Consider the following 25,425-nt stretch of genomic DNA (forward strand, 5'->3'; position numbering starts at 1 on the left):
AATCATCAAAACTGCATGGTATTGGAACAAGAACAGACATACAGACCAATGGAATCGAATAGAAAATCCAGAAATAAACCCACAGATTTATGGTCAACTAATCTTTGACAAAGGAGCAAAGAATATGCATTGGAGCAAAGAAAGTTTGTTCAATAAATGGTGCTGGGAAAACTGGGTCGCTACATGCCAAAGAATGAAGCTTGACCAGCACCTCACACCATACACAAAAATCAACTCAAAATGGATTAAAGAACTAGACATAAGACCTGAAACCATAAAATATATAGAAAGAAATATAGGCGAAACACTACATGATTTGCACATCAAAGACATCTTTACAGTTTCAATTTCCTTTATTTCTGCTTTGGTTTTTATTATTTCTTTTCTTCTACTGGTTTTGGGGTTTTTTTGTTGTTCTTTTTCTAGATCTTTGAGCTTCGAGATTAGGTTGTTTCTTTGCGTTCTTTCTTGTTTCTTGATGTGAGCTTCTATTGCTATATATTTTCCTCTTATTACTGCTTTTGCTGCATCCCATACATTTAGGATATTGGTGTCCTCCTTGTCGTTCAATTCAAAAAATTTTTTAATTTCTTCTTTGATCTCCTCATTAGTCCAATGGTCTTCCAGTAGTGTGGTTTTTAATCTCCATGAGGTAGGAAAGTTCCTTGCCTTCTTTTTATGGTTTATTTCTAGTTTGATGCCTTCATGGTCAGAAAAGATGGTTGATATGATTTCAATCTTGGTGTATCTGTTGATGTTTGTCTTGTGCCCCAGTATGTGATCGATCCTGGAGAATGATCCGTGTGCGCTTGAGAAAAATGTGTACTCCGTTTTTTGGGGGTTTAGTGTTCTATAGATGTCTGTTAAGCCCAATTGCTCTAGGTCTTTATTTAGAGCTTTGGTTTCTTTACTTATTTTTTGTCTTGTTGATCTATCCATTGTTGATAGTGGTGTGTTGAAGTCTCCCACTACGTATGTGTTTTCTCTGATGTCTGTTTTCAGAGAGGACAACAGTTGTCTGATATATTTTGGTGCTCCTTCGTTTGGTGAGTATATGTTAATGAGTGTTATTTCTTCTTGAAGTATTGTCCCCTTGATCATAATGTAGTGACCATTGGGGTCTCTTTTTATCTTTTTGAGTTTGAAATCTGTTTTATCTGATATAAGTATAGCTGTTCCTGCTTTCTTTTTTGGTCCATTTGCTTGTAGGATTGTTTTCCATCCTTTAACTTTGAGCCTATTTTTATCTTTTGTAGCTAAATGTGTTTCCTGGAGACAGCAAAAGGTTGGGTTTTGTTTCTTAATCCAGGCTGCAACTCTGTGTCTTTTTATTGAAGAGTTTAGTCCATTTACATTTAGAGTTAATATTGATATGTTAACATCTGTATTTGCCATTGTGTTTGTCTTTCCTTTGATTTTATTTATTTATTCTTTTAATAACTTTTTGTTTTGGCCTTCTTTCATTGTTATTCGTCGCTCTGAGGTTCTGGCTTTAGGACTCCTTGTAGTATTTTTTGGAGTGGGGGTTTAGTTGCAATGAAATTCCGGAGTTTCTGTTTGTCTGGGAAGGTCCATATTCTTTCTTCAAAGAGGAAGGAGAGCTTTGCGGGATAGAGTATTCTTGGTTGGCATCTGTTTTCTTGGAGTCTGTTGACTATGTCCCTCCACTCTCTCCTTGCCCGTAGTGTTTCTTCGGAGAAGTCTGATGTCAGCCTGATTGGTTTTCCTTTGAATGTTATCTGTTTCTTCCCTCTTGCCAGCTTCATTATTTTTTCCTTGTCCTGGATTCTTGGGAGCTTTACTATTATGTGTCTTGCTGTATTTTTCCTTTCGTCGTGGAAGTTTGGTGTTCTTCTTGCTTCTTGTATATCAATTTTCAGCTCCTTCTTCACATTTGGGAAGTTCTCTTCAATTATCTCTTTGAATATTTTCTCTGTTCCTACATCTCTCTCCTCTCCTTCTGGTATTCCTATAACTCTTATATTTCCTTTCCTCATGGAGTCAGATAGTTCCCGAAGTCTTTCTTCGTTCTTTTTCCTTCGTACTTCTCTTTCCTTTTCTGTTTTGGTTCTTTTTATTTCTGTGTCTTCAAGATTACTTATTCGTTCTTCCATTTCATCTATTCTGCTTTCATTGCTTTTCCCAGAATTCTTTAGTTCTTCCATTAATTCTTTGATCTCCTGCATTTCTTTTACTTCCCTCTTTAGGGACTCAATTTCTTTCTTCTGACCATTGTTTTCCCTCTCTAGGGACTCAATTGCATTCTTCTGATCGTTGATTATTTTTCCCTTATCATTGTTTTCCTTTATGACTTCTGTCAGTTTTTTAATCACGGCAATTTTAAATTCTCTTTCTGGAAGGCTCAGAAATTCTTCCAAGTTATTGTCGTTGCAATCTGGGGGCTGGCTTTCTTTTTGTGGTGTGCTTTTTCTCTGGAGAGTTGCTAGGTTGCGTGTGGTTCTTCTCCTCCCTACTGTCTGTTTTCTAATTTGCCGTATGCGTTGGGACACTGTGTTGTTGGGACTGGCCGGCATCTTGGGTGGGCCTCTCTGTTCCCCTCTGGTTCTTCCAGGAGTCATATGTCAGTTTCAAGCAGCCTTTACTGGAGAAAGGTCCCTGTTCTAAAATGCCGATGTGGGGACACACTCCCCTGTGCGCCTGGTCTGCCCCGGCGGTGGGTTCCTGCTCCCCTCTGGGCTTGGACTGCAGGCCAGAGGGGGTCTGGCGTGGGCGAACTTCCCCCGCTCACCTCTGGCTCCTGAGGAAGCCTTCTGCAGGTAGTCTTTACTGAAGAAATGTCCCTGTTCTAAAATGGTGATGTGTGACACACTCCCTGCGCTTCTGGTCTCAGGCACACTCTTCTGCGCGCCTGGTCTGCCCCGGCTGTGGGTGCTCGCTCTCCCTGTGGGCTCAGACTACTTGTTTGGAAGGGGCCCGGTGTGGGCTAACTCCCCAGCTGGCCACTAGCTCCTTCAGTAGCCTGTGCTGGGGTCAAGTCGCTAGGTGGCGCCCGAGATCTATCCTAGAGCCCTTGGGGAGCTGATTTTCCACCCCATGGGACAGGGAGCAGAGCGGGGATGGTAGGGTACACCTCAACGGCTTTGGGGTGCTGTGTCTGCCTTGTGCCCCACCGTCGTGGGGAACCCACGCCCCTAATTTCGTGCCCCGGGTCTCAGTTCCAAAGCCCTCAGTTCCAGGACGCGGGCTGTAGCCCAGATCAGTGGCGCGGGAATGGCGCCTTTTGAATCCCGCTTCCCTGCCTGGGCGCCTTGTCCCTGCTCACTCAGGGAGGGCCTCGGCGGTCTCCCCGCAAGCCTAGGTCGCAGGCGCGGGGACCTGGGCAGCTGCGATCCGGTCTGGAGCAAGCTTACCGGGCGGCTGGGGCTGTGTGCTGGTGCTGGTCTCCTCCTGGGGGGCTGGGCTCTCTTTAATGGCGCCTGGAGCTCACCTCCGAGGTGGATCCTGCAGGGTTCGCCTCAGCTCCCGTTCACGGGGTGTGGTGGCTGAAATAGTTCCTTTCCACTCACAGTCCCACTTGCTGCGTCCGTTTTTCTTGTTGGCCGTTTTGGTTTGTTGTTTCCCTCCTCTCTGCGGGTCGGAGAGTGCCGCCTCTGTGTGCGGGGGAGGGGAGCAGGGTTCTGCGCTTCCCTCCCTTCTCGTCCTCTTTTATGGCAACTTTCTTCTTTGGGCAGTTTGCTGGAGTCGTCCGTTTATCTTCCATGTCCCAGTTCTCACTGGGACCTGCCGCTTTTCCTCCCTATTAACTTTTTTTAATGGGAGATCTTACTCGCAGCGTCTCCTCGCCGCCATGTTGCTCCGAAAGACATCTTTACAGACACATCACCCAAAGCAGTGATAGTGAAGGCAAAGATAAACAGCTGGGACTACATCAAATTAAAGAGCTTCTGCACAACAAAAGAGACAATAACAAAAACAAAGAGAAACCCCACCAACTGGGAGAACATTTTTGCACACAACACTAATGATGAAGGACTGATCACAAAAATCTGCAAAGAGCTGGTGAGACTCAACAACAACAAAGAAAATAATCCAGTCAAATCATGGGCAGAAGAGCTAAAAAGAAACTTCTCTGAAGAGGAAATGCAAATGGCCAACAGACATATGAAAAAATGTTCAACATCACTTGTAATCAGGGAAATGCAAATCAAAACTACCATGAGATACCATCTTACACCAGTGAGAATGGCACATATTAAAAAAACTAGCAACAACAAATGTTGGCGTGTGTGGAGAAAAAGGAACTCTTCTGCACTGTTGGTGGGAGTGCAAACTGGTCCAACCATTATGGAGAGCTGTGTGGAGATTTCTGCACCTCCTGAACATAGAGCTTCCATATGATCCAGCAATTCCACTCCTAGGGATTTACCCAAAGGACACAGAAACATCCATTCCAAAGAACACCTGCACCCCGATGTTTATAGCAGCAGTATTTACAATAGCTAAGCTTTGGAAACAACCCAAATGCCCAAAAATAGATGACTGGATCAAGAAGATGTGGTACATATATACCATGGAATATTACTCAGCATTCAAAAAAGATGAACACATGCAATTTGCAGCAATATGGATGGCGCTGGAAGGGATCATGCTCAGCGAAATAAGCCAGAAAGAAAAAGAAAAATACCGGATGGTCTCACTCATAGCAGGAATCTAGAAAACTTAAATAAGGGATCAGGAAAATGAATAACTATAAGAAAGTGAAAATCAAAATCAACAAAATACTATGAACCAGAGACACTTTTTGGGGGTTGGGGGGGGGTGGGAGGGGAGGGATTGGGGTCACAATGGGGGTATTGCAATTGTATGGGGAATATAAAAATAAAATATATTACTAAATAAATAAATAAATAAATAAATAAAAGAGAAAGACATAAAAGGAATCCAAAGAGAGAAAAAGAGAAAAAGCTATTATTAATTGCAGATGATATTATGTATGGAACTCCTCAAAAAAATTCAGTGCACTTCCATAAAAGTTTCAGTGGCATTCTCCAAAGAAATGGAATAAATATTGCTGAAATTCATATGGAATCACATAAGACTCTGAATAGCCAAAAATCACCTGACTAAAAAGGGGAAGAATGGGGTACTACACTTCCAGACCTCAAACTATACTACAAACTCATAATAATAAAAACAGCATGGTATTGGAACAAAAACAAGACATACAGACCCGTGGAATAGAATCGAAAGCCCAGAAATAAAGACACACATATATGGTGAACTAATCTATGACAAATGAGCAAAGACTATACACTGGAACAAGAAAACTCTCTCCAACAAATGGTGCTGTGAAAACTGGACTGCCACTTGCAAAAGAATGAAACTAGACTACTCTCTTCCACCATGCACAAAAATCAACTCAAAATGAATAAGACTTGGATGTAATACCTGAAACCATAGAATATATAGAAAAAAAAACATAGGCAAAAATCTCCATAACATAAACTCCCAAAACACCTTTGAGACCTCATCTCCACACGCAAGAAAAACAAAGCAGAATATAAATAGCTGGGATTATAGCAAACTAAAAATTTCTGTACAGCAAAAGAGACAGTGGCAAAAATGAAGAGATACCCTACTAAATGAGAGAAAATATTTGCACCCCATCCATCTGATAAGGGGCTGATATCAAAGATCTAAGGAAAGCTCACACAACTGAACAAAAACAAATTAAACACCCAATCAAATAATGAGCAAAAGAGCTATATAGACACTTCTCCAAAGAAGAGAAGCAAATGACCAATAGGCATATGAAAAAAATGCTCACCATCACTTATCATCAAGGAAACGCAAATAAAAATCACAATGAGACACTACCTTACACCAGTAAGAATGGCCCATACTAAAAAAAAAAAAAAAAAAAAAAAAACAACTGGAAACAATAAGTGATGATAAGGATGTGGAGAAAAAGATACCCTCTTGCACTGCTGGTGGGAATTTAAACTAGTCCAGTCACTATGGAAATCTGTGTGGAGATTACTCAAACACTGGAAATGGATTTGCTATATGACCCAGCGATTCCACTCCTAGGAAGCTACCCAAAGGACACAAAAACACTAATTCAAAAGGAAACCTGGACCTCCCTGGTGGCACAAAGGGTTAAGTCTCAGCACTATGAAGCTATCAGCAGCCTCTGCAGCACGAGTTCGATCCCCAGCCAGGGAGCTACCCACATGGTGCAGCAAACCTCTCCTGTCTCGCCTGCTGCTACCCTCAGCAGTATATTTCATTCAATCAGCCTGTTCTGCTCCCCACTCTGTCTCTGGTGAATCCTCTCACCTGCCCCTCTTCTGGCCTATTTCCCAGCTCTTATATGCACAAATAAAATAAATCTTAAAAAATAAAGGAAACCTGCACTCCTATGTTCATTACATCACTATTTACAATAGCCAAAATATGGAAATGACCTAAATGTCCCAAAACAGATGAATAGATCAAGAAGATTAGGTTTATATACACAATGGAATACTACTCAGTGGTTACAAAATATAAATTCATATCATTTGCAGCAACATGGATGGAGCTGGAAGGACTGATGCTAAGTTAAATAACCCAAAAGGAAAAAGATAAATATCAGAAGTCTTCAATTATACATGGAATATAGAAAAAACAAGCAAAGAGTCACAGACAAACCTTGAATGCTGACCATAGATATGATGCCTCCATGGAGTTGGGAGGAAGGATGGGCAGGGGTGAAAACAGGGAACGGGCAAGAAGAGCACAAGAGAATATGGTGATGGACTATGGGTCCTTTGGTGGTGGGAGAACTATGGTAACCACACCTTGGGCGGGGGGAGAAATCATACATTGTCCAAAATTTTTTTTAAAAAAAAGAAAATAAACTCACTTTCCATACATCCTTCTGGTATAAAATTTACAGTGAAGGGTGCTTAATTAGCTGCGATTCATTTCTGTCTGTATAGCCAATTGCTCCCAACAGTTTTCCCAATTCATAGATAATTAAACTATGAAGAAAAATTGTTCCAAGATTGGCAGTATATGATAGACAACATGGGTGGTTGTCTTTATGACATTTTTACCTGGGAAGTCAACAAGCAATCAGTATTTTATTTCACTGAAAAATTTTAGAAATAATTAGTGGAGTGGCCACATGATTGTCCATTTGCAGTAAATAGCAAATATATCACTTAGAGATACAAGCAGCAGCTACCACTTATTAAGCCGTTTCTATTTCCCAGGCACTTAATATCATTATATTTAAGCTCTACAAGAATTCTAAAAAGTAGTTATCACAATATTAACAATCTCACTTAATGTCACAGGTGACTTAAATTTTGACTGAGTAGATCATACTAGAAAAATGATCCACTGTGCTAAAAGTCCTATTGTTAATAACAGTAATAATAATTTTGTCTCTTTTAAAACACTTAAAAAATATCTTTTTTCAAGATATTAGAAAACACTTCACCAAGTTTTTTTTCTTATTTAAAATTTTCATTGAAATACCCTTAGTTTACATCATTGTTTCACCAAGTTATTTTTATATCCCTAACTGATGTGAGGAAAAAATCAGGCAAAGAGATTACAATAATATATAATAACTAGGGCCAAAACTCAAGTTTGTCCTGTTTTCCCCAATTTCATTCTAGTAACAAGAGCACAAAAGACTCAAATATAGTGGTGCTCTATAAATTTGTTATTGTATTTTTTGATAAAAGTATTATTGTGGGTCAAAATGTATTCATAAAAATAAAGTAAAAATCTTATAATTTTCTTATGATATGGAATGTCCAGTTACCATCATATTTTCTTTCTGCAACATTTCATAAAAATTATGACAGATAAGGAAATCAACACTCCAAGGCATATGTGAAAATCGCCTATAAGTAATGCTACTTCAAGCCACAGCTTATTCTTATGATCAGTTCCTAGGAAATATTTATACTTATGACTCCTAATGCATCCTCATTCTTGGCATAAACTTCAAGCTGAACTCCACAGTCTTAAACTTCGAAAAACCACCCATGGCATCAGCACTGACCTTTCATTCCTATCTACAAGGCATACTAGTCTTTTGATAGGTTGATGCCATAAACTTTGTGAGTGCTCTACCCCCAAATATTGTCAAAACCTGGAAAAGAACTCATTTATCATTCACACTTCATTAAAATGTTGCTTATTTTAGTTAGAAGAAACCTGCTATAAAAACTATCCTAAACAAATTAACTCTCTTGGTTTATAAAATAAATCAACATATTAAAATATGATTTATAAAAAAAATTTCAGGCATATCAACTTGTGTGAATCATTCTATATTGAAATATGAATATAACCCTATGACTCTATAAGCATCTTCTGTTGTGCATAGTTCTTTACAGAAAGTTTGAACAATCTTTAGGCTCTAAAAAGTCACTTACATAAACGTTATTTACATAAATATTTTGTTAGTGATACATCTTTGAGTACTATACTCTTAATGACCATATTTTTAATTATATTATTAATAGTAAATGTAATTTTCACAATAGATTAATCATGGGAATATCTCCAAATAAATAGAACTAACCTTGTACTCAAAAAAAGGAAATATTTAGTCAATTAATTTGATATATTCTACTCCATAATCCCCTGATATTCAAAGCAACTTGTGTGACATATCCAGAAAAACACATTTTTCACATGTATTCATTTAAATAACAATTATTGAGTATCTATTTGTGTCAAAATCTGTACTTGGCTTAGGTATTCAGGGAAAGGGTTCTTGCATATAGATGCTTCAACTTTGTACTACCCACTTTCTAATACCAGATTCAATAAAACAACACAAATCTTAGCAGAGCATTGAGCATACACTAAGTGCTAAATATATACACACTGGACTGATACTAAAATATCAAAATTCACTTAAGACTACTAATTTTAGCTGATTATACTCCCATCCACCTACCCTTATACTCTGGGGTTGACACACAGCAATATATACCAAAGCAAAATTATTTTTAAATTTAATTTTCTTGATAGAGACACAAAAGAAGAATTGGGGGGGAGAACACATTCTGATACTGTATTAAGAATGAATGCATTTGAAACTATGCCATTTACATTGGTTAACAGTGTTGTAAACCGATATTACCTTAATAAAAACACAATATTAAAAAAAAAAGGATTATCACCATTCAACTCTGGGATACTGAAGTAGCCACATGATACACAGTCACTAAGAGCTTATAAGTGGCAAATGTTTTTATAAATTAGTTATTATTATTGAGTGAATAGAAACTCATAAAATTTCCTAGAAAAAAGAAAGAATAGAATGACATCTTTATACATTGGCAACCTGTAAGAATAATAAACAATACATGTGAAAATAAATAAATTTAGCATGTTGGTTTTTGATGTCAGAGAATTTTTAAAATGCCAAAAGTCAATCTGAAATACATTTTTAACTGAATGCTATGATAATATTCCTGAATTTACACTCATTATTTTTGCTTATCTTACCTAAGCCAGAAAGAACATTCTTCATATTTATTCTGCTTGTGGGTTTCTATTCCAAAGTTGTAACATAGAATATGAAGATATTCAGTCTGCAATATTAAAAAACAAACGAACATCAGATTCATGATTTCCTTTATGTTAAAAAAAAATCATACCAGGGCCTCCCCAGTGGCACAAAGGGTTAAGTCTCAGCACTATGAAGCCACTGTAGCACAAGTTCGATCCCCAGGCAGGAATCACATGGCACAGCAGACCTCTCCTCTCTCGCCCGCTGATATCCTTAGCAGTGTATTTCAGCCAATCCGCCTGTTCTGCTCCCCACTCTGTCTCTGGTGAATCCTCTCAACCCCACTCCCACACCTATGGACCACACCCCAGCTCTTGTATATATAAATAAACAAAATAAATCTTTTTAAAAAATCATACCAGTTCAGGGTCTTTAAGACACACTTAAAGCATTATGTACATCAAAATAGCCTCTTCTTTAACAAAACATCTCAATTTATATGAAGGTGACATATAAAACATTCAGGTTAGGACATTAACTATATATGGAAAAAGAAATGCAATATATTACTAATAGAACTTGAATGATCCTTTGTAACAGCAAATGGGAAACCTAATCAGTACCCTATAAAAGAACAGACTAAAATACTTCTGTAGGTTGCCAGATCCAGAAAAAGGAATTAGTTAAAGACAAGGAAAAAATCACCATTGAGGGGAGAAAGGTGAATGATTTTTTTTCAAAATTAATACAACTTAATAACCTAAAAATTAATCAGACTGATGCAGCAATCAGAGTCTCAAGATCTGGGACAAAACTGGAGAACCTCTTTGATATCAGAGATCCACACAGACTACACTGAAGAGCCTCATGCTTCATTAAACAAGTGGATGAGGAGAAAAGCCTGGAGGCTGTAGTCTGAGGAAAGGAGGCTGACACCCAAACTGAAATGCTAAATAAATGTCTGTCAGTTGGGAGGCGACAGCTGAGCAATATGAAGGCACACACATGTGACTGAGGGGAAATATGTGTGAAGGAGCTGGGGTACTCTGAGCAGGTTGGTTCCCCATTGAAAAGAGAAAGGACAGTGAGCTGGGCTGTCCTCCCTCCCCCAACTCCAGGATTGATACTGACCCTCATGAAGTACATTGACAGCATAGATTACAGACACTAGAGTCTGGAACCCCAGATAGGAGGGATACTGGTGGTACCACAAACATGACACAGTCACCCCTCCCAACCACATTTCAACCAGAGACCGGACCTCTCCCTGGGCCTCCCCAACCCCTAACTCAACAGATGCAAGATCAGTGCCACTTGTTGGAAAGGCAGAACTAGTGCAAATCTCTAAAATGTACAGATGGAAAAATGAAGCACATGGTACCTTGAGATTTTAAAGGAATACATCATCACAAGGACAGAACAGCTCTCCAGAATCCTATCACAAAGACATGGAAGATTTTATCTTCTAATCAGATATAAAGAACAAAGTTACCATGATGAAGAAATTCAAAGAAATTTAAGACAATGCAGAAAAGCAAGTCAAAGTGACACAAGCAAACACTAAATGCTAATTAAGAGATACCAAAAAATGAGAAAATAAATGAATGACATGAGAAATAAACCAAACACAGAATAGGAACTGAAACTTTCAATAAGAAAATAACAGAGTCGTGAGATACAAATAGATCAGAAAAGGAGATAAAACTTTTCTATAAAAAGGTATAAAAGCAGAATTGATCTAAGGGAAGATTGAGTAAGTGATTGCAAATAAATTCATATGCAAAGGGCAAAGACGGATAAAGAAAGAGAAATATGAAAAAATAACAAAGAAACACTTTGAGAAACTATCTGACTCCATAAAGAAAGGCAACACAAATAAGAATGATATCCCAGAAAAGGGTGAGAAAGAAGGAATAAGAGAAGTTTTCAACAAAACAATAAAGGAAAACTAACAACATTGGGGGAAGGAACAAGTCCATGAAACTAAAAGAACATATGGTTATCTAAATATAATGAGAACACCACCAAGACACATAGTGAAACTACAAAGAATTCAAGATAAAGGAAGAATACTGAAGGTGGTTAGGAGGAAAATATCAAGTAACCTATAAAGGTACTCCCACATCAGGCTTACATCATGAAGATAAAAATTCTTTCCAGTATATTTTGTGATCACAATGATTTCAAATCAGATATCGAGAACAAAAAAAGGTAGGCAAGAAGAACTTCCAATACAGGGAAATGGAGCAGAATATTACTAGATAACTACTGAGTTAATGAGGAAATCAAGTAAGAATTTAAAAATATCTGGAGACAAAAATGACATAAGCTACAAGAATCTCTGGGACAGAACAAAAGCAGTACTAAGGAAGGGAGTAAACTGGAATACAGGCATACATCAAAAGACTAGAAAGAGTTCAAATAAATAATCAAACTACACCTTAATGCCCTACAAAAAGAACAAACAAAACCAAATGTCAGTAAAAGGAAGAAAATAACAAAAACTAGTGGAGATATAAATTAAATAGAAGATAAAATCACAGTTCAAAAGATCAACAAAAGCAAAAACTAGTTATTTGAAAAAATGAAGAGAGAAAATGTTGATAAATAGAATCAGAAATGAATGCGTAGTGCCAACAGGCAACTCAGAAATACATAAGATCATAAGAGATTACTATGAACATCTATATGCCACCAAGTAGAATAATCTAAAAGAAAAAGACAAATTGTTAAAACTATACAACCTTACTAAGAAGGGATAGAAAACCTGAACAAATTACAAACTAAGGGAACTGAAACAATAATCAAAAGACACCCATAAAACAAAACCCAGGAACCTGGGCCTCCCCGGTGGCGCAGCGGTTGAGCGCTGGGTTGCGAAGCTGCCCACAGCCTCTGCAGCACCGGTTCGATCCTCGGCTGCTCCCTGGCCACTGGAGGAGGGTCCCGCATGGCGCGCAGACCTCTCCTGCCACCCGCTGCTCCCCTCAGCAGTGTACTTCAGTCCTTCTGCCTGCTCTGCTCCCCGCTCTGGCTCTGGTGAATTCTCTCACCCACCCACACTTCTGACTGTACCCAGTGCTTGTATAAATAAATAAATCTTTAATTAAAAAAAAAGACACTACCATTATTAAAAAAAAAAAAAAAACCAGGAACCGATGATTTCAATAGTGAGTTCTACCAAAATTTCATAGAGAAATTAATAGCTATCCTCAAACTCTACCAAAAAAACTGAGGAAAAGAGAATCCTTCTAAACACTATCTTTGAGGTAAATGTTACTCTGACACTAAAAGCATACAAGAATATCACAAAAAAATCAAAACTACAGGGGCCTCCCTGGTGGTGCAGGAGGTTGAGCACTGAGCTGTGAGGCTGTCCGCAGCCTCTGCAGCACGGGTTCGATCCTGGCCGGCCAGCAAGAATCCCACATGGTGCGGCAGACCTCTCCTGTCTCGCCCACTGTACCCCTCAGCAGTGTATTTTGTCAGTCTGCCTGTTCTGTCTCCCGCTCTGTCTCTGGTGAATCCTCTCACCCTCCCGCGCATCTGGTTCTTGTATAAATAAATATCTTTTTAAAAAAAATCAAAACTACAGACCAATATCCCTGATAAAAACAAATGCAAAACTACTAGCAAATGAAACTGACCAGGTACAAAACAAGGATGTCCACTTTAACACTACTATTCAACATAATATTATAAGACTTATCTAAAGCAATCAGGCAAGAGAGAGAAAAGGAAACCAAATTGAGAAAGAAGCAAAAGTATCAGTATGTGCACAAGACAAACTATACATAGAAAACCCTAAAGACTTTAAGAAATTATTAGAAACAATAAATCAGTGCAGTAAAGTGACAATTACAAAACAAAATCTACAAAAATCAGTTGCATTCCAAAATGCAAACAATGAATTAGGAGAGAAAGAAATCAAGAAAATAATCCCCTGTATTACTGAATTAAATGCCTAGGAGTAAACTTAATAAAGAAGTAAATAATTTGTAAAATGAAAACTAAGACACTATTATAAGACTCAAAGAAACAGAAAGATAGTCCTGCTCATGGATTGGAAGGGTTAACATTGTTAAGACGGCCATTTTACCCAAAGCAATATACAGATTCAATGCAATCCCTACCAAAAAATAGAAATTACAGAAATAAATCCACATTTATAGGGACAGTAAATCTACAACAAAGGAGCCAAAAGTATACACTAAAGAAAGCAAAATTTCTTCAACAAATGGTGCTAGAATTCTTCCCAAACACAAAAACACTAACTTGAAAGGAAACCTGCACTTCCATGTTTATAGCAGCACATTTTACAATATCAAGATATGGAAACAATAGATCTGTAAGAATGGTCCCTATCAAAAAGACCAAAAACAACAAATGCTGACAAGGATGTGGAGAAAAAAAGAGCCCTCATACACTGCTGGTAGGGATGCAGACTGGTCTAGCCCCTATGGAAAACAATATGAAGGTTTTTCAAAATATTTAAAATATAGTCCACATGATCTAGGAATTCCACTCCTAGACATCTACCCAAACAGTGCAAAGACACTAATTCAAATGGAAACATACACTCCTATGTTCACTGCAGCTCTATTTGCAATAGCCAAGATATGGAAGCAACCTAAGTGTACTAGGAAAGATGAGTGGATCAAGAAGATGTGAGATATATACACAATGGAACACTACCACTTATAAAAAAAAAAAGATTAATTCTTGCCCTTTACAACAAACATGGATGGAAGTGGAGGTGATTATACACAGCACAATAAGTCAGAAGGAGAAAGATAAATACCAGATGGCTTCACTCACATGGGAAATATAGAGAAGCAAGTGTCAACAACAACAAAAAAAAAAAAACACTTAAAAATTTGACCGTAGAATTAAGAGGAGGTTGGAGATAAAAAGGGGGAAGGGGCCCAATGAACCACGGTGGATGACTATGGGTGCTTTTGTGGGGGATGTTGTGTAGTAATGCCCATCCGAAGAGGTGTTATCCCATAACTCTGAATCATATACAGCATTGTAAACCAATATTATCTCAATAAAAATAAATAATAACACAACTTTTAAAATTCTAAAGTTCTCAAATGTGGCCATAGTACTACCTAGTCATAAAACTTATTTAGAAATAATTAGTTTAATGGATACTCTTTAACAAAGCTGAAAGTTTTCTTTATATTAACTACCACTGAGATAAAACTAGGAAAAAATATGTCAATAATACCTTAGGATATTTACCCAAAGGACACAGAAACATCAATTCCAAAGAACACCTGCACCCCTATGTTTATAGCAGCACTATTTACAATAGCTAAGCTTTGGAAACAGCCCAAATGCCCAAAAATAGATGACTGGATCAAGAAGATGTGGTACATATATACCATGGAATATTACTCAGCATTCAAAGAAGATAAACACATGCCATTTGCAGCAACATGGATGGCGCTGGAAGGGATATGCTCAGCGAAATAAGCCAAAAAGAAAAAGAAAAATACCGGATGGTCTCACTCATAGCAGGAATCTAGAAAACTTAAATAAGGGACCAGGAAAATGAATAACTATAAGAAAGTGAAAATCAAAATCAACAAAAAACTATGAACCAGAGACACTTTTTGGGGGGTGGGGCCGGGAGGGGAGGGATTGGGGTCAGAATGGGGCATGTGCAGTTTTATGGGGGAATATAAAAATAAAATTTATTATTTAAAAAAATAATAATAACTTAGGAAAATATTCTTTTATGGGTTATTCTGCATCAATGCCAGATCTTAATAAATCTGTATTATTCAAAATCCTGGGGCATGACATAAGAGACAAAAATTTTAAATTCTTAAATTTTATCCAAATATTCCCTTGGAATTTAAAAAAGCTACCTAACTAGGATTAGATAATACCCCTGTAATGGGGTATTAGTGAAGTACCACTGGTTTACAACCTTGTTAGTATTTTGGAAGTACAGGGTCTAATCTCTTCAGGTGTGGTGACCATAGTGCACCTACCACCAAATACCCATAGTCCTCCACCATAGTCCATTGTGCTCTCTCCCAACCTGTTCTCACCCCATCCACTCCCCACTGGATGCTTCAGATCTATGGTCAGTTTTAAAGAATTGGTTTTAAAGCTGGTCTTTACCTGACTCTTTGTTTGGTTGCTCTATATTACACATATTAATGCCACCTTCCAGTATTTATCTTTCTCCTACTGGCTTATTTCACTTAGTATTATCCCTTCTAGCTCAAACCAATTACAAACAAGAAAACTGAAACAATAATCAAAACTCTCCCCCAAAATCAAAATTCCAGGTCCAGATGGATTCACAAACGAGTTCTACCAATCTTTCAAAGATGAACCTATCCTACTCAAGCTCTTCAAAAAAACTGAGAGAAAAGGAATACTTCCAAACACATTTTATGAGGCCAACGCTACTCTGATACCATAACAACAAACAAAGACAACACAAAAAAATAAAACTACAGATCAATTTCCTTGAACAAGGCAAAAAATTCTCACCAAAATCTTAGCAAACTGAATCCAACAATGCATTGAAAGGATTACACATCTTTATAAATTTTACTTGAGTTAAACTACAGAATTAGTAGTAATGTGTAAAGACCTACCCTGCTTCAAAAAATTTCCCTTTGAATTAAGGTACATTCAGAAAATAGAAGTTCAATATGCATGCCTAAGCCCATCAGAGCTATGTACATTTGAATCTAAAATAAATAGAAGTCTTGGTAATATGGGTCTGGCAAGAATCCCAAAGTATTTAAATGCATTCTTCACATTTTAGCAGAAATAGCTATACTCATTACATGGCCCAGAACCTTGTATGTTCACACAGGGCCAAGCCAGTTATGCAGCTATACAGGAAAAATGTAGCTCACACCCACTTTGCTGCCAAGAGACCTGCAACTAATTTGTACAAAGAAAAATGGAAAATGAAATGTTTGATTAACATTAAAGTGTACTGAGTGTTCAATTTCCTCAGTATTTGTCACTGCCTCACTATCCCTTCACGTGTACTTCTATTAAATGCTACTTCCCAGGGAAGAAAATAAAAAGTAACAAATATATAGCAACAAAGCTACAAAATACTAAATTATCTTTCAAAAGACCTATAACATACAGTGTAATAACAACAAAAAAAAATCTGTCAATACTACTCCATTCACATTCATTTTACATTAAATAATATTTACTAAGCATCTCTTATATAACTAGCTAATATTTTAGGCATTGGAGATACATCAGTGAACAAATCAGATAAAAATTCATATCCTCATGAAATATTTCAATGGGATATTAAGTACTAAGATTCATGAAAAGTATTTCAGATATATGTTCCTACAAAATGGTTGTTATCAGAGGGGAAAGTGGATGGGTAGGTAAATTGGGTAAAAGAGATCAACTGTACAGAGGAGAGAGAAACTAGACTTTTGGTGGTGATCATACTGTAGTATATACAAATGCTGAGTTTGTTTCCATAGTGTAGTGGTTATCACTTTTGCCTGAAAAATGTTGAGTTACAATGCTGTATATGTAAAACCTATATAATGTCTTAAACTTACGCTGCTTCTATAAAACTTATGCTGCTTCTGTTGTTTTAACAACAAATATGCTCCTAACATTCCAAGGAGTGCTATTATCTCATTTTGTAAGTAATGTACAATGGTGAAAAAAACAATCCAAAGGAGGTAGTAGATCAGTGAGTGTATTGTATATGGGTCAAACAGAAAGCAACTAATGAGAGCACCACAACCCGTGTGATCTCTAAAACTTCCAGCCACTTCTGTATCTACTGGTCCAGCAATGACAGCTTCAACCTAATACCTACTACACAATGCCAAGATGAGACAATGTAGATGCTTTTTAAAACATCAATTAAGGGCCTTCCCGGTGGCACAGCCGTTGAGCGCTGGGTTGCGAAGGTGCCTGCAGCCTCTGCAGCGCTTATTCGATCCCCGGCTGTTCCCTGGCCTTCAGAGGAGAGTCCCACATGGCGCGCAGACCTCTCCTGCCACCCGCTGCTCCCCTCAGCAGTGTACTTCGGTCCTTCTGCCTGCTCTGCTCCCCAATCTGGCCCTGGTGAATTCTCTCACCCTCCCACACTTCTGACTATACCCAGTGCTTGTATAAATAAATAAATAAATCTTTTTTTAAAAAAAAAACTTCAATTAAATACTGCTGCAAAAAATGAATATTATTGGAGTGGGCGGAGCAACATGGCGGCGAGGAAACACTGCGAGTAAGATCTCCCATTAAAAAAAGTTAATAGGGAGGAAAAGCGGCAGGTCCCAGTGAGAACTGGGACACGGAAGATAAACGGACGACTCCAGCAAACTGCCCAAAGAAGAAAGTTGCCATAAAAGAGGACGAGAAGGGAGGGAAGCGCAGAACCCTGCTCCCCTCCCCCGCCCACAGAGGCGGCACTCTCCGACCAGCAGAGAGGAGGGAAACAACAAACCAAAACGGCCAACAAGAAAAACGGACGCAGCAAGTGGGACTGTGAGTGGAAAGGAACTATTTCAGCCACCACACCCCGTGAACGGGAGCTGAGGCGAACCCTGCAGGATCCGCCACGGAGGTGAGCTCCAGGCGCCATTAAAGAGAGCCCCGCCCCCCAGGAAGAGACCAGCACCAGCACACAGCCCTGGCCGCCCGGTAAGCTTGCGCGAAAGCGGCACTCGGATTGCAGCTGCCCAGGTCCCCGCGCCTGCGACCTAGGCTTGCGGGGAGACGGCGGAGGCCCTCCCTGAGTGAGCAGGAACAAGGTGCCCAGGCAGGGGAGCGGGATTCAAAAGGCGCCATTCCCGCGCCACTGATCTGGGCGACAGCCCGCGTCCTGGAACAGAGGGCTTTGGAACTGAGACCCGGGCGGAGGCCCTCCCTGAGTGAGCAGGAACAAGGCGCCCAGGCAGGGGAGCGGGATTCAAAAGGCACCATTCCCGCGCCACTGATCTGGGCTACAGCCCGCTTCCTGGAACTGAGGGCTTTGGAACTGAGACCCGGGGCACGAAATTAGGGGCGTGGGTTCCCCACGACGGTGGGGCACAAGGCAGACACAGCACCCCAAAGCCGTTGAGGTGTACCCTACCATCCCCGCTCTGCTCCCTGTCCCACGGGGTGGAAAATCAGCTCCCCAAGGGCTCTAGGAGAGATCTCTGGCGCCACCTAGCGACTTGACCCCAGCACAGGCTACTGAAGGAGCTAGTGGCCAGCTGGGGAGTTAGCCCACACCGGGCCCCTTCCAAACAAGTAGTCTGAGCCCACAGGGAGAGCGAGCACCCACAGCCGGGGCAGACCAGGCGCGCAGAAGAGTGTGCCTGAGACCAGAAGCGCAGGGAGTGTGTCACACATCACCATTTTAGAACAGGGACATTTCTTCAGTAAAGACTACCTGCAGAAGGCTTCCTCAGGAGCCAGAGGTGAGCGGGGGAAGTTCGCCCACGCCAGACCCCCTCTGGCCTGCAGTCCAAGCCCAGAGGGGAGCAGGAACCCACCGCCGGGGCAGACCAGGCGCACAGGGGAGTGTGTCCCCACATCGGCATTTTAGAACAGGGACCTTTCTCCAGTAAAGGCTGCTTGAAACTGACATATGACTCCTGGAAGAACCAGAGGGGAACAGAGAGGCCCACCCAAGATGCCGGCCAGTCCCAACAACACAGTGTCCCAACGCATACGGCAAATTAGAAAACAGACAGTAGGGAGGAGAAGAACCACACGCAACCTAGCAACTCTCCAGAGAAAAAGCACACCACAAAAAGAAAGCCAGCCCCCAGATTGCAACGACAATAACTTGGAAGAATTTCTGAGCCTTCCAGAAAGAGAATTTAAAATTGCCGTGATTAAAAAACTGACAGAAGTCATAAAGGAAAACAATGATAAGGGAAAAATAATCAACGATCAGAAGAATGCAATTGAGTCCCTAGAGAGGGAAAACAATGGTCAGAAGAAAGAAATTGAGTCCCTAAAGAGGGAAGTAAAAGAAATGCAGGAGATCAAAGAATTAATGGAAGAACTAAAGAATTCTGGGAAAAGCAATGAAAGCAGAATAGATGAAATGGAAGAACGAATAAGTAATCTTGAAGACACAGAAATAAAAAGAACCAAAACAGAAAAGGAAAGAGAAGTACGAAGGAAAAAGAACGAAGAAAGACTTCGGGAACTATCTGACTCCATGAGGAAAGGAAATATAAGAGTTATAGGAATACCAGAAGGAGAGGAGAGAGATGTAGGAACAGAGAAAATATTCAAAGAGATAATTGAAGAGAACTTCCCAAATGTGAAGAAGGAGCTGAAAATTGATATACAAGAAGCAAGAAGAACACCAAACTTCCACGACGAAAGGAAAAATACAGCAAGACACATAATAGTAAAGCTCCCAAGAATCCAGGACAAGGAAAAAATAATGAAGCTGGCAAGAGGGAAGAAACAGATAACATTCAAAGGAAAACCAATCAGGCTGACATCAGACTTCTCCGAAGAAACACTACGGGCAAGGAGAGAGTGGAGGGACATAGTCAACAGACTCCAAGAAAACAGATGCCAACCAAGAATACTCTATCCCGCAAAGCTCTCCTTCCTCTTTGAAGAAAGAATATGGACCTTCCCAGACAAAGAGAAACTCCGGAATTTCATTGCAACTAAACCCCCACTCCAAAAAATACTACAAGGAGTCCTAAAGCCAGAACCTCAAAGCGACGAATAACAATGAAAGAAGGGCAAAAAAAAAAAAAGTTATTAAAAGAATAAATAAATAAAATCAAAGGAAAGACAAACACAATGGCAAATACAGATGTTAACATATCAATATTAACTCTAAATGTAAATGGACTAAACTCTTCAATAAAAAGACACAGAGTTGCAGCCTGGATTAAGAAACAAAACCCAACCTTTTGCTGTCTCCAGGAAACACATTTAGCTACAAAAGATAAAAATAGGCTCAAAGTTAAAGGATGGAAAACAATCCTACAAGCAAATTGACCAAAAAAGAAAGCAGGAACAGCTATACTTATATCAGATAAAACAGATTTCAAACTCAAAAAGATAAAAAGAGACCCCAATGGTCACTACATTATGATCAAGGGGACAATACTTCAAGAAGAAATAACACTCATTAACATATACTCACCAAACGAAGGAGCACCAAAATATATCAGACAACTGTTGTCCTCTCTGAAAACAGACATCAGAGAAAACACATACGTAGTGGGAGACTTCAACACACCACTATCAACAATGGATAGATCAACAAGACAAAAAATAAGTAAAGAAACCAAAGCTCTAAATAAAGACCTAGAGCAATTGGGCTTAACAGACATCTATAGAACACTAAACCCCAAAAAAACGGAGTACACATTTTTCTCAAGCGCACACGGATCATTCTCCAGGATCGATCACATACTGGGGCACAAGACAAACATCAACAGATACACCAAGATTGAAATCATATCAACCATCTTTTCTGACCATGAAGGCATCAAACTAGAAATAAACCATAAAAAGAAGGCAAGGAACTTTCCTACCTCATGGAGATTAAAAACCACACTACTGGAAGACCATTGGACTAATGAGGAGATCAAAGAAGAAATTAAAAAATTTTTTGAATTGAACGACAAGGAGGACACCAATATCCTAAATGTATGGGATGCAGCAAAAGCAGTAATAAGAGGAAAATATATAGCAATAGAAGCTCACATCAAGAAACAAGAAAGAACGCAAAGAAACAACCTAATCTCGAAGCTCAAAGATCTAGAAAAAGAACAACAAAAAAACCCCAAAACCAGTAGAAGAAAAGAAATAATAAAAACCAAAGCAGAAATAAAGGAAATTGAAACTAAAAAAACAATCCAAAAGATCAATGAAACCAAGAGCTGGTTCTTTGAAAAAATCAATAAAATAGACAAACCCCTAGCCAGGCTCACAAAGGAAAAAAGGGAGAAAGCACAAATAAACAGGATCATCAATGAAAGAGGAGAAATCACAACGGACACAGCAGAAATCAAAAGAATAATCAGTAACTACTATGAACAGTTATATGGAAACAAGTTTAACAATCTAGAGGAGATGGACAAATTCCTACAACTCTACAATCACCCAAAGCTAGATAAAGAAGAAATAGAACACCTAAACAGACCAATTACAAGCAGCGAAATTGAAATGGTAATCAAAAACCTCCCCAAAAACAAAAGCCCAGGACCTGATGGATTTACAAATGAATTCTACCAAACATTCAGAGACGAATTAGTGCCTATCCTTCACAAACTCTTCCAAAAAATTGAGAAGGAAGGGACAATACCAAACACGTTCTATGAAGCCAACATTACACTAATACCAAAACCGAACAAGGACAACACAAAAAAGGAAAACTACAGGCCAATCTCCCTAATGAACACTGATGCAAAAATCCTCAATAAAATTTTAGCTATCAGAATCCAACAATGTATCCATACGATAATTCACCACGACCAAGTTGGATTCATTCCAGGGGCACAAGGATGGTTTAACATCCGAAAATCAATCAACGTTATCCAACACATCAACAAAAAGAAATATAAAAACCATATGATAATATCAATAGATGCTGAGAAAGCTTTCGACAAAGTGCAACACCCATTCATGATAAAAGCCCTTGAAATTCTTGGGATACAAGGAACATACCTCAACATCATAAAGGCCATCTATGACAAGCCAACAGCCAGTATCATTCTCAATGGTGAAAAGCTGAAAGCAATTCCATTAAGATCTGGAACAAGACAAGGATGTCCACTCTCACCATTGCTTTTCAATATAATACTGGAAGTCCTAGCCAGGGCAATAAGACAAGAGAAAGACATCCAAGGAATCCAAATAGGAAAAGAAGAAGTCAAACTATCACTATTTGCAGACGATATGATATTATACATAGAGAACCCCAAAAACTCCACAGAAAAGCTAATTCAACTCATCAATCAGTTCAGTAAAGTGGCAGGATACAAAATCAACACGCAAAAGTCAGTAGCCTTCCTATACACAAACAATAAATCTGAAGAAGAAGAAATCAAAAAGACCATCCCTTTTGTTATTGAAACAAAAAAAATCAAATATTTAGGAATAAATCTAACAAAAGAGGTAAAGGACGAATACAAAGAAAACTATAAAACACTGTTAAAAGAAATAGAAGAAGACACAAAGAAATGGAGAGACATCCCCTGCTCATGGATTGGAAGAATAAACATTATTAAAATGGCCATCCTTCCAAAAGCAATATACAGATTCAATGCTATTCCAATCAAAATTTCAATGTTATTCTTCAAAGAAATAGAACAATTATTGATGAAATTCATATGGAATCACAAAAAACCCCGAATAGCCAAAGCTCTCCTGAAAAAAGAAGGGAATGGAGGCATCACACTCCCAGACTTCAAACTATACTACAAAGCCATAATCATCAAAACTGCATGGTATTGGAACAAGAACAGACATACAGACCAATGGAATCGAATAGAAAATCCAGAAATAAACCCACAGATTTATGGTCAACTAATCTTTGACAAAGGAGCAAAGAATATGCATTGGAGCAAAGAAAGTTTGTTCAATAAATGGTGCTGGGAAAACTGGGTCGCTACATGCAAAAGAATGAAGCTTGACCACCACCTCACACCATACACAAAAATCAACTCAAAATGGATTAAAGAACTAGACATAAGACCTGAAACCATAAAATATATAGAAGGAAATATAGGCGAAACACTACGTGATTTGCACATCAAAGACATCTTTACAGACACATCACCCAAAGCAGTGATAGTGAAGGCAAAGATAAACAGCTGGGACTATATCAAATTAAAGAGCTTTTGCACAGCAAAAGAGACAATAACAAAAACAAAGAGAAACCCCACCAACTGGGAGAACATTTTTGCACCCAACACTAATGATAAAGGACTGATCACAAAAATCTGCAAAGAGCTGATGAGACTCAACAACAACAAAGAAAATAATCCAGTCAAAAAATGGGCAGAAGAGCTTAAAAGAAACTTCTTTGAAGAGGAAATGCAAATGGCCAACAGGCATATGAAAAAATGTTCAACATCACTTGTCATCAGGGAAATGCAAATCAAAACTACCATGAGATACCATCTTACACCAGTGAGAATGGCACATATTAAAAAAACTAGCAACAACAAATGTTGGCGAGGGTGTGGAGAAAAAGGAACTCTTCTGCACTGTTGGTGGGAGTGCAAACTGGTGCAACCACTGTGGAAAGCTGTGTGGAGATTTCTGGACCTACTAAACATAGAGCTTCCATATGATCCAGCAATTCCACTCCTAGGTATTTACCCAAAGGACACAGAAACATCAATTCCAAAGAACACCTGCACCCCTATGTTTATAGCAGCACTGTTTACAATAGCTAAGCTTTGGAAACAACCCAAATGCCCAAAAGTAGATGACTGGATCAAGAAGATTTGGTACATATATACCATGGAATATTACTCAGCATTCAAAAAAGATAAACACATGCAATTTGCTGCAACATGGATGGCGCTGGAAGGGATCATGCTCAGCGAAATAAGCCAAAAAGAAAAAGAAAAATACCGGATGGTCTCACTCATAGCAGGAATCTAGAAAACTTAAATAAGTGACCAGGAAAATGAATAACTATAAGAAAGTGAAAATCAAAATCAACAAAAAACTATGAACCAGAGACACTTTTAGGGGGGCGGGGGCGGGAGGGGAGAGATTGGGGTCAGAATGGGGGGCTGCAATTGTATGGGGAATATAACAATAAAATTTATAAAAGAAAAAAAATGAGTTTTATTACTAACTTTGCAGTTCACGACAGGATTTTTATTTTTAATTTACTAGATCATTTCTGAAAATTACTCCATAAATTAGGTTTCTAAAATTCATAAAAAGTGAACCTATTATTTTTCCAGTCCAAAGTTCCGAGATATTTTTCTTTGTAATTTTGCCATCTTTTTATACATTTATAAATCATGTATTTTTTAGATTTTGTTCAATTATAATAGGTAGCAATAATTAAATGGTAATTGTCTCCCTTAATTCCTTAATGGCATTAATGCATTTACCTTCCAATCATTTCCTTATTCAGCTTTGTCTAATCCTCAAATATCTCATTAATAATCTCCAATAGGCCATTAATTATTTTTCCTGGTACTTTAAGATACAATTTTCCAAACACTTTTTTTTTCCTGTCTCTTAACAATACAGCATTATTGTCTGCTTCATGTCAACACCCTACAGTAATGACCAATCAATTTAAGGATACAGGAAGGATGTCTCAAAGAAAGGAGAGGAGGTTTATTAAATTCATTAATTTCTTTTAAGTAAATAATACTATATTAGCTCTCCAAAATTTACCCAATCATTTCCTTATAAGATTGCCTGCCTTAGAATTTCATGTCTCGGGCCTCCCCGGTGGCGCAGCGGTTGAGCGCTGGGTTGCGAAGCTGCCCGCAGCCTCTGCAGCGCCAGTTCAATCCCTGGTTGCTCCCCAGCCACAGGAGGAGGGTCCCACATGGCTCTCAGACCTCTCCTGCCGCCCGCTGCTCCCCTCAGCAGTGTACTTCAGTCCTTCTGCCTGCTCTGCTCCCCGCTCTGGCTCTGGTGAATTCTCTCACCCTCCCGCGCTTCTGACTGTATCCAGTGCTTGTATAAATAAATAAAAATAAATCTTTAAAAAAAAAAAAAGAATTTCATGTCTCATGTCTAAACCTTAACTGTATCAAAAACAAGTGCTCTAAATAATTAATTAACCTTTAGAATTAAAATCAGGGCCTCCCTGGAGGTGGAAGGGGTTAAGACGCAACCTATGATGCTGTCCGCAGCCACTGCAGCACGAGTTCGATCCCCAGGCCAAGGAGCTACACACATGGTGCAGCAGACCCCTCCTGACTTGCCTGCTACTCCCCTCAGCAGTGTATTTCAGT

The 25,425-nt window shown here is 38.9% G+C and overlaps 1 protein-coding gene across 1 annotated transcript in view; it reads right to left on the bottom strand.

Annotated features, from left to right (window-relative positions):
• TEX11 (testis expressed 11) overlaps nucleotides 1-25,425 on the bottom strand; it is a gene marked incomplete at both ends in the record, with an annotated part of 405,993 nt that overhangs the window by 245,148 nt on the left and 135,420 nt on the right. The window contains one exon of the mRNA XM_084259198.1: nucleotides 9,484-9,569. Within this exon, the coding sequence (XP_084115324.1) occupies nucleotides 9,484-9,569 (86 nt within the window). The remainder of the gene's footprint in view (nucleotides 1-9,483; nucleotides 9,570-25,425) is intronic.

The sequence above is a fragment of the Talpa europaea genome (assembly GCF_964194135.1).
Source record: "Talpa europaea genome assembly, chromosome: X".
NCBI classification, from domain to species: domain Eukaryota; kingdom Metazoa; phylum Chordata; class Mammalia; order Eulipotyphla; family Talpidae; genus Talpa; species Talpa europaea.